At 43.2% G+C, this 17,628-nt stretch overlaps 1 protein-coding gene across 1 annotated transcript in view; it reads left to right on the top strand.

The window, feature by feature from the left end:
* ARHGAP20 (Rho GTPase activating protein 20) overlaps window positions 1-17,274 on the top strand; it is a 61,440-nt gene extending 44,166 nt beyond the window's left edge. The window contains exons 8-15 of the mRNA XM_063330674.1: window positions 907-973; window positions 2,909-3,091; window positions 7,556-7,734; window positions 10,547-10,708; window positions 11,833-11,942; window positions 12,877-13,066; window positions 13,549-13,660; window positions 15,261-17,274. Of these exons, the coding sequence (XP_063186744.1) occupies window positions 907-973; window positions 2,909-3,091; window positions 7,556-7,734; window positions 10,547-10,708; window positions 11,833-11,942; window positions 12,877-13,066; window positions 13,549-13,660; window positions 15,261-16,321 (2,064 nt within the window). The 3' untranslated portion in view covers window positions 16,322-17,274. The remainder of the gene's footprint in view (window positions 1-906; window positions 974-2,908; window positions 3,092-7,555; window positions 7,735-10,546; window positions 10,709-11,832; window positions 11,943-12,876; window positions 13,067-13,548; window positions 13,661-15,260) is intronic.
* The last annotated feature ends 354 nt before the right edge of the window (window positions 17,275-17,628 follow it).

Genomic DNA, 17,628 nt, shown 5'->3' with positions numbered 1-17,628 from the left:
CCCCTTGGGTGCCATCCTCACCTTGGCATCATCAGTGCAGGCTCAGGTCTCCGGTGAAGGTGCCCCTGCCCTGCTCTCCAGTGCAGGGCATGGGATTCTGTTGTTTGGCAAGCCTGAGCTCCTTCTGCTTAGAGGGAACGTAGAGGAGCTGGGAGATAGCGGAGCAGAGGTCTCCGGTGTGAGGCTGGAGGTGCCTGTGTGCCAGAGCGCGTCCTGGAGGATGCAGTTACTCTGGTTCTCAGGACAGAGCTGAAGGGTCACCTTAGCTCACAGGAACTGCCCGCTGTCTGCCACATGCTCTGCAGCCAGGCCTCCGCTTCATGCTGCTTATCTGTAATCTCTCCAGGGGATCAGACCTGTCTCTTCTTGGGGTTGGGTGCTGCTCAGCGCCGGTGGGGAGAAGTGGGGCACAGAAGGGCTGGGGGCCAGGAGCAGCACCTGGGGCAGGAGGTCCCCTCCATGCTGGGGACTGCCTCATTTCCAGCCTCCTGGCAGCGGGGAGGCATGCAGGCCAAGGACTGGCTCAGCCACATGGCATGGGGAGCTCGCGTCGCTAATGCATTGGTCTGGCCTCAAAAGCAATCCTGAGTCCTGGCAGTCTGTGACCTCCATCCCTCTGTTTCCAGGAGCACTGAAAGAACTGGGGCAAATCTCACCCTTTTCCTTCAGAAAGGACAGGTTCCTGCCCCTCTCACTGCTCAGAGCTAGACCCTGGTCACCTAAATCACATTGCACATAACAGACACAATTCAGAAGCTTTGCTGGTGGCAAATTTGGGCACTACAGGAGTAAAAGGGGTTCTTTTGACCCCACTGGCAAGGTGCAGAATACCCTTATATTGTGAGGAACCTAACACAAACCTGTTCTTAATGGCTGGCAAACTTATTCTTAATTTTGGTTTTAAAGGGCTCCGAAAAAGACTACAAGCTGTGGGTGATTTCAGGAAGAGAAGATGCTCCTTACCCTCTTATTGGTAAGTTCTTGACACGATTTTGTTTTTCAACATTCACTCAGTTTCTAGTGCTGAAGGAAGCAAGAAATACAGAGAAGACCGAAGTGCAGTTCCTCTTTTGTTTTGTTTTGTTTTTCCCGTTTTTTCTCTTACTTCCCTGTCACGCAAGTTTGCCTATTTGGGGAGCTAGTCAGATGCTTATCCTTTGTCTTGAAGAGCAATTGTCTGCTTGTGTCACTTAGAGGTTGAAAAAGTTCATTTATTTCTGCCCCAATTTTGCTGCATGACCCTCGGTCTTTCTACAAAGTCAGCTGCTCCACTCACTCACCTCTTCTCCTGGAGCTGGTCCAGCTTTACCATATTTCTTCCTACACTTCCATAACATTGTTTACTCCCCTCCTCAGCAAAACTCAGCAGAGTTTTGAGAAATGTTCTGTTCTTCCACAATTCAAGTTAACTGATTCAAGAGGTCCTTTCCAATCCTGTGTTTCTCTTACTGGCTGACAGCTCCCCTCTGATTAGGAGCAAATTATTGCTTATTCACTTTCTAAAATGCTTTTCGAAACATTTCCTCCCCAGGAATCGACCCAAAGCTCAGAAGTGATTGGATGGAGTGATTTGATTTTGGCCCATGATTCACTGAGAACAAATCCCTTCCTGTTATTAAGAACCTTTCCCTGTAGAAGCCCAGCATTACTTGTGCTGTATGAGTTCACAGATGATTAGAACGAGAAAGATCTGTGGATTTTCTGTTTTTCTCCTGCAAATCTAACCCCAGTAAATCTTAGCATTCCTTCTTAAAGCAGCCTTAGCTACAAATGCTTTGCTGGAGTCAGACAACATTAATATTTATACAATGTCTAAGTTGTGCACCCTATAGACAGTGCAAACTGTTTTGTCTTTGAAACATACCAGACTTTGTCTTTCTGACTATTATGTGTAGCTTCTTCAGAGAAAATCACAGCTATGGTTTTAAACATAGAACCAGAGAATTCAGAAATGGGAAAGGCCTTTCTAGTTGATTGACTCTCTCACTGCAAATTCAAGTTAGAATCCTTGGAAAAGAAGAATCTGATATAAAACTGATGCTGTTCTTGATATTTAGGCAAAGGTTTATTGGATAAGGACAGCTTTTATCATAGGTAGACATCAGAAGTTTGACTGTGCTTTAGCTTCCCGCTACCTATAATCTCAAATAACATCTCTCCCCTATCAGTGTTCAAGTCTAAGTGCAAATTAATTAAAACATCTTAACATTGCGCCCATATTTAATGTATTTCAACTGCCAGGTCTCTAGGCAAGTCCAAAAAATATCTTCCTGGTGGCATTTTTGAAAGCTTCTCCAGAAATGAATTGCCTCTGTGTAGTCCCCAAAGATGCTGGTTAATGCTGAGCGTAGCTCATTTGCATTAGCCCTATGATTAACGTTTCCTTCCTGTTTCAGCCTCAGACGGGAACCATAATTGTGTCTCATTTGACTGAGTTGATGGCTGTGCATGGAGAGGGAGGGAAGATCACTTTCACACTGGATTTTTTGGTTTTGCATGCTCAGCAAAAATTTGACAGATGACTGCTCCCAAAATCTCATTTCTTGCCAGAACCACGTGAGCAACCAGTACCTAAGCTTCAGTGTCACAAGTAAAGCAGTAGAAAGAATAAACACTGAATTGAGAAATTATCACTTGTATTTTTTCTGGTGGTCTTTTGTGTGATGCAGCTGTAATAGGTCTGATTTTACTTTTATGCCTGTTTAACTACAGTGAACACAGTAACTCCATATCTGCCAGTGTATGATTTATGCCAGTGTAAATATGCAGAAAAGCGTCAATTTTGAGAGTACTGAGAGAGAAAGTGCCGCAGGCCAGCATGCAAAATCTGCTTTTCCTCCAAGGCAGATGGAGTTTTGCAAGTCTCCAGTCAATCCAACACAGATTATTATGATTTGTCTTTGAACAGGACATGAGTATCCCTTTGGAATTAAAATGAGCCACATTCGCGACGCTATGCCCCATGGATCAAAGCACTGTGCCTGCCCCCGGCAGCTTCAGGGGTCCTTCTTGACAGAGCAGCTGCCCCAGGAGCTGCAGTGCCAGTTTGTGCTGAAGCCTAGCCGCCTGGCTGTGTGCCAGCAGCTGAACGGTACGTGCCCTGCTTGCCCCAGCATCGTTCGCCCACAGCCCCGCTGCCTCCCAGGCTCTGCTGTTGAAAGCGAACAGGCTGGGATGGAGGGGGCTGGTGGAAAGCAAAGAGGAACACGCAGATGTACCTTTCCAGCTGCACGGGGGGGTTTGCAATGTAGCTCTCCCTGATTTGAGTGTGCTGTTGTATGTGTGTCATCTTTGTGAGTTATGTTTTGACAAGCTGTCTGTCAAATGGTTGTTCTAAAACCGGCATAAGAAAGACAAGATCTCTCCCCTGCAATTTTTGTAAGTCTATTAGCTGAGCTTCTCTCTGCAGCCCTTGCCGTGCTCTGTAACAAGGGAGGTTTTATGGTTCAGGAGTCAAGGCTTGACTTCGGCACAGAATTCCCATGCAGCGTTTGTCAGCATCCTTTATCTCAACAAGGTACTTAGGACTGTACACCTGCCTCACTGGGACCCTCACGTGGCAAAGCTTCGGCATGTACTTGAGTACCTAGATGAAGTGAGCAAATGCAACTTCTTTATTTCAATTCTCTTTGAGTAAAATGAATACAGTAATATTTTCTTCAGCCTTTGGCTTTGATGCTGCAAATATATCAGCACCTGCTCTCTGTTTTGTACTCTGTTGTCAGTGATGCAATGACTGCTTACTGCTCATGAGTAAAACAAACAAGGAGATCTTTACAGGATTGGGGCATTAGACTAAAAACTCTGTAGGGCAAGGATGCATCACAGGGTGTGTTTTTATTGTGCTTAACACGATGGCATACTCGGCTCAATTAGAAATTCTGCCTTACTTCACCACTAATGACCATCTAATAATAAAAATAACATATACACACTGTTATCCTGTGCACTCCCCAATAGCTAAGATCTCCCACAATATATGAATAAAATCCATTTGTAATGTTTTTAGAAATTAAATATAGTGAGGTTATACCAGTGTCTATTACAAATTATTCCAGAAATTGATTGCATTTTATATAAATCAATTTCCTTTCCACACTCCTTCATCCCCCCTTCCCCAGTAATTTGTATCATATATTACTTCATGGCATATTTTAAGAATGAGGCAATCTAGCAAAGGGGTGTAATAAGGTTTACAGGCCCCGCTTGGCAGCTGACGTTGACTGGCAAGAGAAAATAGAAATGCAAATCAGGCCTGTAAAGTTCTAATGCAGATGTGTTGTCAGCGGTGCTGCGCAAGCCGCAGGAGGGGAGGAGAGGCTGGCTTTGGGGCAGCAAAAGCCTGGGGCAGCCTGCAAGTCGTGATCAGGGACTGCGCTAAGTGGGAAAAAGGGGCTTTCAGTCCGTTCGCCTTTCCTGCTTTCATCAGACAAAACCTTTTAAAGTGATGTATAGGTCTGGCCGCTTACAAAACAGATTATCTTGCATACAGTGCTGTGTGTTCCTAACTCTTTCTCACCTATTTCATTTTTGGAAAATGGCAGAGTGTACCTGTGTGCAAGCCAAGGCTATGATGTGGCTTTAGGCTCATCTACAGATCAGCAGGCCAAAATCTGTGTTGTTGTTAGGAAACCACTAGGCACACCACCGCTTACAGGGCAAATTTACAGGGAGTGGCGTCTGTAACCCCACATTTCACTGCCACATGCTGTGCTGTCCTCCCTGCCGTCACTTCCTGCAGCGATATCGCTGTGCTGGGCACGCTGCCCCTTCTGGAGGCAACAAGGGGTAGCTGCCCAGTTGTACCAGCACACACCATGGTTAGGCAGCTTTGTAGGTGTTGACAGGCAGACATGACTGACAACTGGCCATCACGTCAAATAAGTAGCTGTGTGGACGCCGGTTGTGGTGGTGTAGCTGCATCAGCTGTCCTGGCAGGATGGTTAAAAAAAGTACAGAAGAATTTACTGTGTGGAAGAACTGGAGTGTTTCTGTTGCCTGTCCTGCAGCCTTTCAGCACGTAGCAGGAATGGTCACCTACGAGTTAAACATAGCCATTAAGTAATGCTCATGAGCACATGTCTAAAAAGTATTGTACATACTGATTTGCTTAAAGTTTAACTTGAAAGAACTGATTGTTGTCAGTGGCTAGGCTGTAATCCAAATTATTATTTAATTGTCTGTTAAAAGAGAAAGCGAAATTTCGACAAGTTGGTCTCAATACAGAAAGGAGGTCTTTGGAAATTGTTTGACAGTTAGGGGTTTGATCAGAAAGGATGCTACACTGTTAAACAGATCTGAGGTTTTATTTAGAATTTTCTGATTAGTTTGCAAGAAGACGAAATGACACTTGTATGTCTGGGATACTACCTATGTATAGAAACTCCCTGCATGTAAAATATGAGCAGAATAGACAGGGAGCAGAATGAGCTCTGAGCAAGATCTGCAACCAAAGAAGTATTGCTGTTTTTCTGATTCTGCCCTAGAATAATCCACCAAAACAAGGCCCTGGTGTTTTTGTATGGAAGTACTTCTGCAGAGCAATAATTGGCATCTGTCTTGGCTGAGAGGAGGCTGGACTTCTCCTAATGTTGTAACTTTGCACAGGTTCAAGAAAAGAAAGTGTACCTCCTGCTCTTCTCATCTGCTCTTTACCTCAAGACTTCTCAACCCCCTTAGAAAGGGGGATATGACAAGGATGAGTTTTCTGGTTGTTCAGTGGACGTTAGTTTTGTAAGTGACGTGGCATTTTGTTGCCGTACATCATATGTTGGTTTCTGCCTTGGTATGCTGGAGGACACTCACTAAGATTTCCTTCCTGTCCCAGCAGAGCGCTGCAGTTAATCACAATTACCCCTTGCTCACATTGTCAGTTTGGGCCATGGCTTTTAAGAGTGGAGCAAACAGTGAGAGACTAAGAAAAGTTCCTAATTTAAAGACCAATTTTTTCCACTTCTGCTATTCCTTGTTCTCCAAAATAGCATTTCTTCTTAATTTTTACTTCCACTGAGATCTACAGGGTCGCCAGAAAAAAACACCAATTTGTATTTGCCATTGTGTGAAAAGAACTCCAAGTGATGCAAACCATATTCATGTGCTAATATCCAGCTCATCTGAAAGAAAAATTGCCATTTTGAAAGTTATAGGTTAGTTACGTTCTCCCAAAACATGATGTGTCAAGTAAAGCCTTAGACACTGCCAAGCTTATATTTCATGAAGCTTTGGACTGCTTAAAATGTATATCCTCCGTGTTATTTTTTATTAAAAGAATTTTTCATCAGGCTTTCACATTCATATGTTCACATTTTGAGTTAAAATGTAACTTTTCATCCTGCAAGCCTCTAATGAAAAGACTTCCACCCATTCCCAAAGGGAGCATGATCTAGAATGGAATGACGTATAATGAAAATCACTATTTGGGCTAAAAAACAAGTGTATTAAAGTATAGAAGAGAAAAATCTGGTATTATACCACAACCCTTAGTTCTGCGAGCCTTGCTTCTACCCTTTGCACTCCACAACAGCAGAAAGCAAAATGTTTGACCAGATTGAAGAACCAGCTAATAGAAAGGTGCACAGTGTAGATAAGCTACTAAATCAAAGCTGACTGGCTTTGAAAACATCTAGAAAAGGAAAAATATATCAGAAAAAGTTTTTTCTGGTTAGCACTTTCATCATAAACAGTCTCAACCCACCCTTAACAGTAGCCTGTGCTGTTAAGAACCATTTACACTGTTTTATGTTGAGAAAGGTCATATGAAAAAAGCCCTTTTTGTATCCTAATATCAGTATTTCCTTCTCTGTGCACTGCAAATAGGAGCTTCAATTAGATATCTCATGAAATACATTAAAATAAATGAAGACAAACCAAGCCCATCAGTGTGTTAGCAGCATGCTGAAATGCCATCTGGAAGGCACTGATTAAAGGGCAGGCCATGGTCCGTCCCTGGGCCATGGTCAGCAAATGCTTGGAGCGAGGGCACTAATGATACGCTTGCTTTGCGGGGAAGAGAGCAAAGGTGGTGACTTTTCCTGGTCTGAAAACATCTCACCCCATTAGTTGATTCCCTGGCGTTACTTGTGGGGAGAGCAGGTGCTCCCCTGCATTGCCAGAGGAACCGGGATGCCTCCGGACATCAAGCCAAGGGGGGGGCAGTGGTGTTTATAGTTTATATATTATTTTTTCCCAAGGAAGGTCTGTGGTTTTGCACCTGTGGATGGGCAATGAGTTATTTAGCACAGTCCAGCTCCGTGTGAAGCTGGCGGGCTGAGGTTTGCCATCCCACACTTAGCAATAAGTGCTGATGCTGTGGTCCAGCAGTGCGGTGCAGATCCTGGTGATCCTCTTAAGAGCGTGGGTAAGGCAGCACATTCTATACACACACACACACACACACACAGGTATGCGCATGGTGGATTAGGCTGAGCTGGATGCCAAGGAGTTGGTTGAGTTCATGACATTTTTTCCTTTGAAACCATAGCAACCACCGCAAAACAAATACTGGAATTAGAAAAGAAATGCATTTCTTCTAATAAACACCTTTCTCTTTTCCCAGACTTAAGCCAAAAGTCATTTAAAAGGAAAAGATCTATCATAAATTGGGCTTTTTGGCGTGGCCCAGGCACTCACTTGGACAATGCACCCCTCTCCTCAACATCTGCTGCTCCTGGGAAGCTCTTTGGCCTCTTGCTAACAGCCATCTGTGAGGATGACAACCTGCCCAAACCCCTCTTGGTGAGTCCTAGGCTCAGGGCTGGCTCTTACAGGGGTGGAATTTCTTTGTGTAGTGAATGAGAACATGGGGACACTTTGTAAACAGGGCACTGGAATTACTGAAGCAGAGAAACCAAAAGGAAACCTCATTTGTGGTTCTCAGCAAGAACTTTGGTTTTTAACATATGCTGTGGTCAGGCCTGGTTAATAGTAAGCAGCTTGAGAAATATATGTGATCGGTCTGCTGCTGTGGACTATTTCTTTTTTCTAGCCCACGCTGTAATGCTGGTTCCCTAATCCTCACTTACGCAGTGTAAATAAATGCCATGTTCGCACATACTTTTTAAACCACTCCCAAGATCTCCGTAAAATCCCCAACTCCATAAATGTGGCATCTACTGTCCCATATAGACAGCCCACGCGTGTGTACAAACGCTACTTGCCCTTAAGTAGACAGTTTCAGTGCCTTTCTTGAAGGCATCCAAGGACAGGCAAGCACTTTGGGTCCTCATTTTTGATCTGACAGCACCACTGCAAAAAGAGGTGGGCAGACAAAGGCTGCAGGAGCATCTTTTCGTCCTGTCTCAAGGGAGTGCTAGTGCTGTGGGTGCTCTCCAAACCCATCCAAGAATATGAAAAAGGTAGTCTTAGAGCGCAGTCCTAGCCATAATTAAGGCAGAACGTGTGGCATTTTTGGTCAGGACTGAGGGCTGCCCTGTTATTGATGCAGCGATTGAAATCTTTACAGATGGGGGGTGAGCTCTGGGCCCCTTGTCCTAACAGCCTGACTTTCGGCTGGAACAACTGGCGAGAACCCCACTGAAATCAGCGGGGTTACACCAGTTTACAGGAAGAGATGGTTTGTCTCCTGAGCTTGTTCTCGATGTGCAGTTTTATCACTGCCTGAATAGTGAATCATACCAGGACTTTTCAGGTCTTTTAATAGTGTGGGTTTGTTATTTTCTTTTCAGGGGGAAGTGTACATTTTTATCATTTAGGTTATTTAGATAAGCCCTTCAGAGATGAACTCTGTAAGAACCTGGTCTCTCATACTTTTTGTCTGAGACATAAGCCAATTCATAAGCTGCGTTTCAGAAATTTCTCCAAAACATAAATATTAGTAAATTTTTATCTGAAAAAAGCCAAACTTACTAAGCACAGAATCACAGCTTGGTAGACTTTGTGCTTTGAATCTTAAACACTGTGGGTTTGTGCCACAAAATATAACTTACTTTTGATTTCATGCAGCGTCTCTAGAGAATGGAATCCTGCGTCTGAGGGACTGTGTGGGATTTACCTGCAAGAGAAGGAAAATATCAGGGATGAATGCTGCAGGCATGTTTGATAGCTCTGCTTCAGAGCTTCAAACTTGCTTTTACAGCTGTAGAGCTCTCTTTTAGCCATTGCCACGCTGGATTGTCTTATACCATTGGCTTCATTCATGTAATTTTGTCTGGGTTGACTACTTCAAGACGGGCTTTCCAGTTTTATCTTGTGGATATTTTATTCAAAATATATTGCTGAAGCATTTGTTCATGCAGTAAGATCCTGTGCTGTGGGACTCAGCCTGTTTTGACAGCAGAGCTCTGAATCCCTGCAAAGAAAATGGAAATGCTGACACAAATCCTGCTGTCATGAAAGGTGCTCCTCCAAAGTGTCTGCACTTACATGAATGCTTGGCTTTCAACTTCTGCAAGAGTGAGAAAGAAATGTTAAAGAAGAAAAGTAAAAATAATAGTTTCCATTAGACTCATTTGCATTGCTGTGTGTCAGGAAGGACCTACCTTACAGCCCAGACTAGGAAAGTCACCAAAAGCCAGTGCTCAGCCATTACTGTTACAGTAACTTGGTTTAATGATGACAGACTCTCCCCGAGTGTCCATTTTCTTGCCATTTCTTGTGATAACTCGGTCCTCAGACCACTGTGTGCATGCAGGTAATTCCAGAGAATGTCTGTCTGTGTTTCCCCCTCGGAAGAGACAAACATGACACGTTCCACATCACTTGGGGAGGCCTGGGGAGAGGTGACCAGCATGTCTGAGACATGAGGAAGGGATCTGCTTGTTTTTTATTCCCTTTTAAATATCTCATGTAGTGAGCTGCCTACCTGTTTACTCTTTTGCAGCCTCGTTGGCTTCAGAGGGGCCATAAGCCAAGCTTTAGCCCGCTCTGGGTGACCTCCCAGGTGGGAACACCATGCCCCAGAGGTGGTCCCACTAACAGCCCTGAGCTGCTTGCAGAGTGTGATACTTCTCACAAGAAGTAACAAAAGGGTAAAAATCTGATTCTGATTTGCTGTAGAAGTGCAGATAGATATCAACAAACAAAGCACTTTCCAGATTAGATAAAATCTCATTTTTTTCAGACATCGGGCATGGAACAGAAGTCTTTGTCTCTGGTCGATGATAATAATAAACACACTGATGAGCAGTGAGGGTTTCATATCTTCCTGCAAGGTGGTGTCTGGCTGAGGCCACTGTCAGATGCAGAGCGTTGGATTGGGTAGACCACTCTCCTTTTCCCATACCGCATTGCTTATATATTTATATGACTTGGCTAAAACTTGCACAGATCCTGGAAGATCATGCAAGAGGTTAGTGCTGAGCAGTGGCAGCACAGTGTTTCTGAGGGGATGTTTTCTAAAATCAGAGCCCCAGATCACAGCTTTGCTGCGCAGTTTGGCGTGGTTTGGAGGGTGAGCCTTGACTTGTGTTTGATTTGTGAGGCTTTTTAGGACTCAGAGGTTTTCATCTGCAGCAAAACTACATTTTAATGGCACTAGACAATAAAATACATTTCTGAGAAAGCATCTCTGCCCTTTACTTTTGTTTAGGACATGCTTTCGCTCCTTTACCAAGAGGGCCCTTCCACCGAGGGTATATTCAGACGCTCTGGAAGTGCAAAAACCTGCAAAGAGCTCAAGGAGAAGCTTGATTCAGGCGCTGAAGTGGACCTAGCCTGCGAATCCATATTTGTGACAGCATCTTTGTTTAAGGTATGTGAAGAACGTTCCTTTCCCCATTTTTGGCTGAGAGCAGTGCAGATCCCAGGCACAAACAAGTAGGACTTTTCCCCAGGGACAGGCCCAAAGAGGACTGGGTGGGCTGAATTGAGAAGAATGAGCTGGCACATTAACGTTGAGAGGATCTCCAAAAGAGGCTACCACTGAATCAGGACGGGGAAGAGGACTAGCCAGCTTGTGTTGCTGCCAGCTTTCCTGAGGTCTCAGCTACAACCTGGTCCTGTTATGCCCTTTATCTCTGCTTATAGTCAATGAAATACTAGAAAGGCAGGTTTGCAGAGCTGTTTCCTTACTTGTCAGTAATACCCTACACTGCAGACCCTAGTGAATGTAGTGTTGCCCAAAATATTTGGATTAATTTTTCCATGCATTATCTTTTCTTACAGACTTGTATGTTAAAAACAACGTTCCTTGTGCAAAAAGCATCCCAAGCCTTCAGTAAAATTTCAGCTACAAGGGACATCAGCCAATTTCTTTTCACATTTTAGTACAGTGCATCTGTTTATGTGTAGTTGTTGCTTAAAAGAAAGAGTAATCTCCATTCTCAAGCAAGCATTGCCTCAGTAGAATGTTTTTATTCCAGATAGCCATTCCTCTTGCATGCGAGAGGTTTTCATGGGTGAGACTTACACAATTACTTTCCTACTGGTGGATTTAGGGATTGATTAGGGGAAGGAAGGTAGGGGTGCCTTGGAGTGCTTATGGTCTGGTGGTATTGGAGCTTGTCAGCTAAGGAGACGAAACGGGGACTACAGATGAAGTTAAGTGATAAGTAAAGACAGACATAATGCAGCATCAAAATAACTGGTCCCACTGCAGATTTTTTAGTTCAGCAATAGCAGATGAAGCATCCAAATACCCCTATTTTGACAGGAAAGGGTGAGGAAAGGGCAGGAAAATATTCACTTTAAGCATAATCCAAAGTACTTTATCTCAGATGATTTTCTGCTGGTTTTGGTTGCTGTGTGGAACAAGGTGCTTGTCAGCTAGTGCTGTCCCATTGATACATCCTGTTGTATCTGCATATCTTATTCCTACTCCCTCCTGTGCTCCAGAACAGCTGTTCACATGTTTTGTTCTTCTTTTCTCTTGATAAGGATTTTCTTCGCAACATCCCAGGCAGCATTTTGTCATCCCAGCTCTGTGATAAGTGGGTCTCTGTGATGGATCAAGGAAATAATGAAGAGAAGATAAAAAGCATCCAAAGGTAGAGTTACTTATATTCTCTTTATTCTTTTCCTATAAATTTATATCTCAGAGTGCAGAATCGCAAATATTCAACTTACAACTTAAAATTAATTTTTTAAAAAAATATCTGTGTATATGACAGAGCATTCAAACTTACATATATACTTAAACAATTGCCTGTATGGGACAATTTTCTGACTCTCTTTTGTCCTGCTTTTATGCCTTTTGTGGATACCAGTAAATAAATAAAATACCCTTTCATGAAAAAAAAATATTTATAGTATTTATAAATACGCTGTCCAAGACCTGGATTTCTGCCTGATAATGAAATGCAAAATCATCTGCAGGGAACTTCGGGGTCCTGGGTGAAAGGGTAGCTGAAATCAGTTCCTAATCTATTCCCTCTCATTCATCTCAAATTTTAGTGACCATTTTGAAGCCAAGAGGGAATTGTAAATGAAGTACTGGAGTGTAGTGGCAAGGGAAGTCTCCACCCTTGCAGGTGATATAAAGCAAAAAGTGGGCAAAGTTTATGTCATGAGAAACAGAGCTCTGTACACTAGCTGACCTCACGCATACTTACATACATACATTCTTATGGCAACTAGACGGCATGGAGTGAAAACTGAACTGTTTGGTTAAGTGAATAGTGAATTATCAGGCAACTTAGGTGAAATACAGTTTCATGTCATACATTGTACTTGGTTTCTTAGTTTGACAGAGTGTAATTTTGTGTTAGAGTGTTTTCTGTCCTCCCAGAAAACTGTTCAGAGATGTGTCACAGTGAGGGAAAGCAGCCGAGCAAGAACACGTCTTTGACACACTCTGATTTGTTTAGTGGACCATGTTACCCTGTTCTGTATTTTCATTACCTTGACACGTGTGTGTCTATGGAAAATGGTTTTATTTTGTCCAGTCACTAATTTGAAGATTACATTTGTGTATGTTTTCAGGTTAATAGAGCAACTCCCCAGAGCTAATGTTGTTCTCTTACGTTACATCTTTGGAGTACTGCATGGCATAGAAATGCGATCTGAAGAGAACCAGATGAATGCATTTAATCTGGCTATCTGCATTGCACCTAGCCTGCTCTGGCCTCCTGTTTCCTCCACTCCTGATATAGAAAGTGAATTTACAAAAAAGGTAAGAGACACTGCAGTGCAGTAAAAAACCAAATGGACCTTCATCCTGTTCAAACCAGGCTGTTGGTTACAAACATGAAAACAGTCTGTACCTCTTCAGATCAGGACTTGTCCTCTTATCAGGGCTCCAGAAACATTCATCCGTCCATTCTCATAATCTGCCTGGAGGAAGGTGAGAAGATCATAAAGCAATACCCAGTGTCTTAGCAAAGTGCTTCTCTCATCAAAAGGATCTCTGGTTGTGGTGACCTTGGAATAGGAGTAGAAGTGGAAAAGACATAAACAAGCATATATACGGGGACATTTTAGATGGGCCTGGCTGTTTTCCTCAGGCCCGGCAGATCAGAAGAGGAGATCCTGGCTGTCGGGGGGCACATCGTGAATGGGCAGTTCGCTCCCATTCCTCATCTGTATGGTGAGCGTGCTCTGACTGAAATAATGGAAGATCTGACAAGACATCTCTCTCCCATTGTTTTGTTGCAGATTTCTAGTCTGGTACAGTTCCTCACTGAGAATTGCTGCAGGATTTTTGGAGAGGAAATTAACTCCCTCTTTGGAGAAATACTGATGACATGCAAGAGAGAGAACAGCTCAGGTAATACGGATGATTTTTTGATCCTGTTAGACAGCTAAACTCATCCAGCCAAAAGATCGGTATATTCCACAGAAAAATGCTGTTCCCTTTTCATGTGGTGTTCCCAGATAATGCTGTTCTGTATCTTTTGCCCAAAGTATTGGTGATAATCACTGATTCTACTTACCATAGACCTGAACTATGTCACAAAATGCTCTCCCAAAGAATCCCTTGCTCCTATTCCAGTCATCTGAGCCACTATGTTAAAAAACAGAGGGGAGAGAAAACAAAGAAAAAGAAAGAAAAAAAATCTGGAGAAAGAAAAAGAAAGAAAATAATCTGGAGAAGGTTTCTTCTCAAGTCTACAATTTTTGCCCCAGCCTATTTTTTCCCAGAATATCAGGAAGCCAGTGGTCATAATACAGCTGTCACACCATTATATTAGGGTAGGGTTGAAAGCATCTATTCTTCATTACCAAAAGAGAGAGATCTCCAGAGTTTCAGTGGGACGTGCAGATTTTGCTCCTAGCACAGAAAAATCATGGAACTGGGGACTGAAAATGTCTAACAGACTAGTTGGCAGAGCATTCCAGAATATTGTTAATGCTCTTTTTCTCTCCAGCCCTGTGATAATGTTGATTTTGACTGGAGTTTTGGGTCTCTCCTTAAAATATTTCTAAAGCAGCGTTTCTGTAAAATAAATTCTGTCACAGTTGGCCTGTACTGAAAGTGGTGATGGCACTTGCTTCGGCATGCCAGACTGACTCAGTGTGGCTGTCCCGAACTCCTTATGCTCTGCCTTCAGTGAAATTTGGTGAAATCCTGTGAAATTTGGCCTGTCTCCTTCCCAAGAGTGGAAGCACGTGGGATCTGCCGTGCTGGAATGTGCTGGGACTGAAAGCTCAGACCCACGATAGGTTACGGCAGCTGAGCAAGTTTCCAGACCTGCACTGAGGCATGGTGACTGCTCATGCGTGAGCTCTGTCTCCTGCAAATGTGAGATAAGTCAGCTTAGCATAGCCCAGAGCAAAAGAGATTTAATGTAATTCCAATTATCGCATATACAGAACAGGGCCCAGGTGCGTGCTGCTCAGTGGAAATGAGGTGACTGTTTAAACCGAGACTAGAACTTTCTTCATAGTGTTGCTCTTAAAAATATTGTAAGACTATGAAAGCACGAAGTATGCCCTGTTTTCTTCATTCATCTAAAAGAAGGAAAGAAAGATTAAATGTTGCTTTCAATATTCAATAATGAAAAGAAAAATTCAATAAATTACTGATTTAATATACTGTGTGTAAATTCTTGTTTGCAGCTGGGTTACCTACTGCTAAAGTTCCCCACTTAAAAAACCAAAACCCAACACAAAAGACCCAAACCATTATTTGTGCCATTATCCTGTGCCTCTTGACTGAACTGCAACTTAGCATTCATTTCACGTTTTCCATTTCAAAATCAGAGAGTAATTTTTTCTGAAATTATTGGCATTTATGCTTGAAGAATCTTTAAAGGGCGAATGCTCTTGAAAGGAAACGATACTTGCCAAAAAAAAATAATAATGCAGCTGCTTGTCTGCAGGGTGGTGCAGTCACCGATGTGTTAACACTTGGTTTGTCCTTGCAGATGCTGCCTCCCTCCATCTGAATGACTCTTCCTACGACAGCCTGGAAAATGAGGCGAACGATGAAGCCGACTCCTCTTCCAGCGACTGGATTAAGAACCGAGATCAGGATAACAGGAGCAGGGAGTCTGTCTTCACTCTGAGCGACGGTGATTCGGAGCAGACGGAGGTAGATGAAATCCAAAGTAAAACCAAATCGAAACAGTTGACGATTTCTGTTGACGTACACCATAAGTTTTCATCACAAGAAAACTCGGAGAACGAGTCTCTCTGCTCCAACGCCCTGGGCTTCTCTTCAGCAGCTACCTCAGGCACTCTCAAAGCCTTGAGGAGATACAGGCGCTCCTCAGAGCCAGCAATTGGCCTCCTTGCACCCAGCTTTGCCCGCATTCGTGACGGTCATGAGAAGGCAACACGCAAAGCTAGCTGTGACATTGTCCTGTCTCATGAAGACGAAGACTATCTCCGTCAGCTTCGGTCATTGCAGATGGAAGGGCAAAAGCTTATCAATCAGAGCTTGATTATAGGGATTAACGTTGGTAAAAGTGACAACACAAACCAAAACGTTGAAAAGAAAGACTTGTCCCACTGCCTCCTGCCTCCAACGCCAGAGGGATTAAATATTTGCTCAGGATTTAGCTCTTCTAGCCTGTCTTCTCCTGCGACGTCTCCGTCTGTGTCGTCGATGAGCTCTCTCGACAGTGCTTTCTCTCAGTTTTCAGACCAATCTGTGTTTACCCCAACTGAAACCTCCTCCCCTTTTGATAGCACTTTTCAGTCACTAAAGAAACACGAAGACACTGCTGCTGAAGCGGCTGATGACTATTTGGTTACACCCACCAAGGTGCCACCATCTCCACAACCTACCGAGGCTTTGGCTGAGGGGGGCTTGCTAGAGCCCAACAGCAGGCCAGTGCCCCTGAAACCTACTGACGGAGTCGACGGCTATTTGATTAAACCTGACATTCAGCCATTACCTCTGAAAGTCGTAGGAAGAGACAGAGTTCATGATCCAAGGTCAAAGAGGAGGTCTAGAAGAGCATTACAGCAATCCAAAGTTTGAAGAGACTGACCAAAGCTTTTTTGCGGAGGAATCTTAACGCTTAAAATAAACACCATAAAGAAAATGCCTTTGGTGTTAATGTGTGTTCATTTTAAGTTTAATAACCAGGTTGTTCAAATTTAATTGAGCAGTCCCCAGATTCGCAGGTTTTCCTTTTGTAGGAAACTGTCTGAGTAATGTTCCCACATAAAGCTTTGCAAGAACATTGTAAGAATAATAAAAATTGCTGAAAAGCAAGCAAACAGAAATCTCACGAACATCTGGAAGGGTCCCAGGAGGTGACTAAGAGCAGCGCCCTGTTCTGTGAGCCCGCCAGGGCAGCGGGGGGCCTGCTGGGCCTCTCCCCTTGACCACTCATGTGTTGAGCCTTGCGGATGTGAGTCCCAGTCCTTTGTGGTTTTGATGTAGCGTGAAAAGTCAGCATAGATTCCATAACTGTGGTATTAAACTACTGTTCTGAAACTGATAGGTATTACCTTCATTGTCCTCCAAGGAATAAGTGTATTGTTTTCTGTATGTTTATAAGGTATGTTCGATAGGTGTAGTTATTTCTTTCACACGTCAAAAGAAAGAAAAAAAAAATAAGCTCAAAAATATGTAAGGAGAAACGCTGAAGCTTGTAAGTAACACCTCGCAACTCTGTGTGTTTCATTTATTGTGCTTCGTTGGCTGTTCTGTTCGTGTTTAAGTTGTGAATAGTTTCTTAACACTGCTGTAAATGGCATTATGTATTATTGCAAGCAGAACACATGTAATTTTATTATGCAGCATCTAAAACATCATATAATATATTAAAAGTAATGCATTATCTAAATGCTTTGAGTTTGTATAATATATCCTGATAAATTTTGCTATTATATATGTTCTGAAAAAAAATGTGTATTTTTGTACTTGCAAAAAACTGCTGCTAATTTTACGAGTTCTGTTTTGTTGTTACAGCACTGGTATTGATGTGTATGCATTCAATGCTATGTATTAAATATTATTTGTTATGTCATAAATTCCATTTATATTCTGTGTAATTTTTTTTAGGTGTCAGTTCTACAAGCTATTGCTGAAGCAAAAGTCCCAGTGATGCCACTGCAGAGGGCACTGTGAGGGGGGACTGCAGCATTTTTCCTCCTCTTTGGGTGGCATCGTTCATACTGTATGTCGTATCACAGAATCACAGAATCACAGAATGGTAGGGGTTGGAAGGGACCTCTGGAGATCATCTAGTCCAACCCCCCTGCCAGAGCAGGGTCACCCAGAGCAGGTTGCACAGGAACGCGTCCAGGTGGGTTTTGAATGTCTCCAGAGTTGGAGAC

The sequence above is a fragment of the Chroicocephalus ridibundus genome, chromosome 1 (genome assembly GCF_963924245.1).
Source record: "Chroicocephalus ridibundus chromosome 1, bChrRid1.1, whole genome shotgun sequence".
NCBI classification, from domain to species: Eukaryota; Metazoa; Chordata; class Aves; order Charadriiformes; family Laridae; genus Chroicocephalus; species Chroicocephalus ridibundus.
The sequence above is the reverse complement of the archived record's forward strand: the minus strand, read 5'-3'. Positions and strand labels throughout refer to the sequence as shown.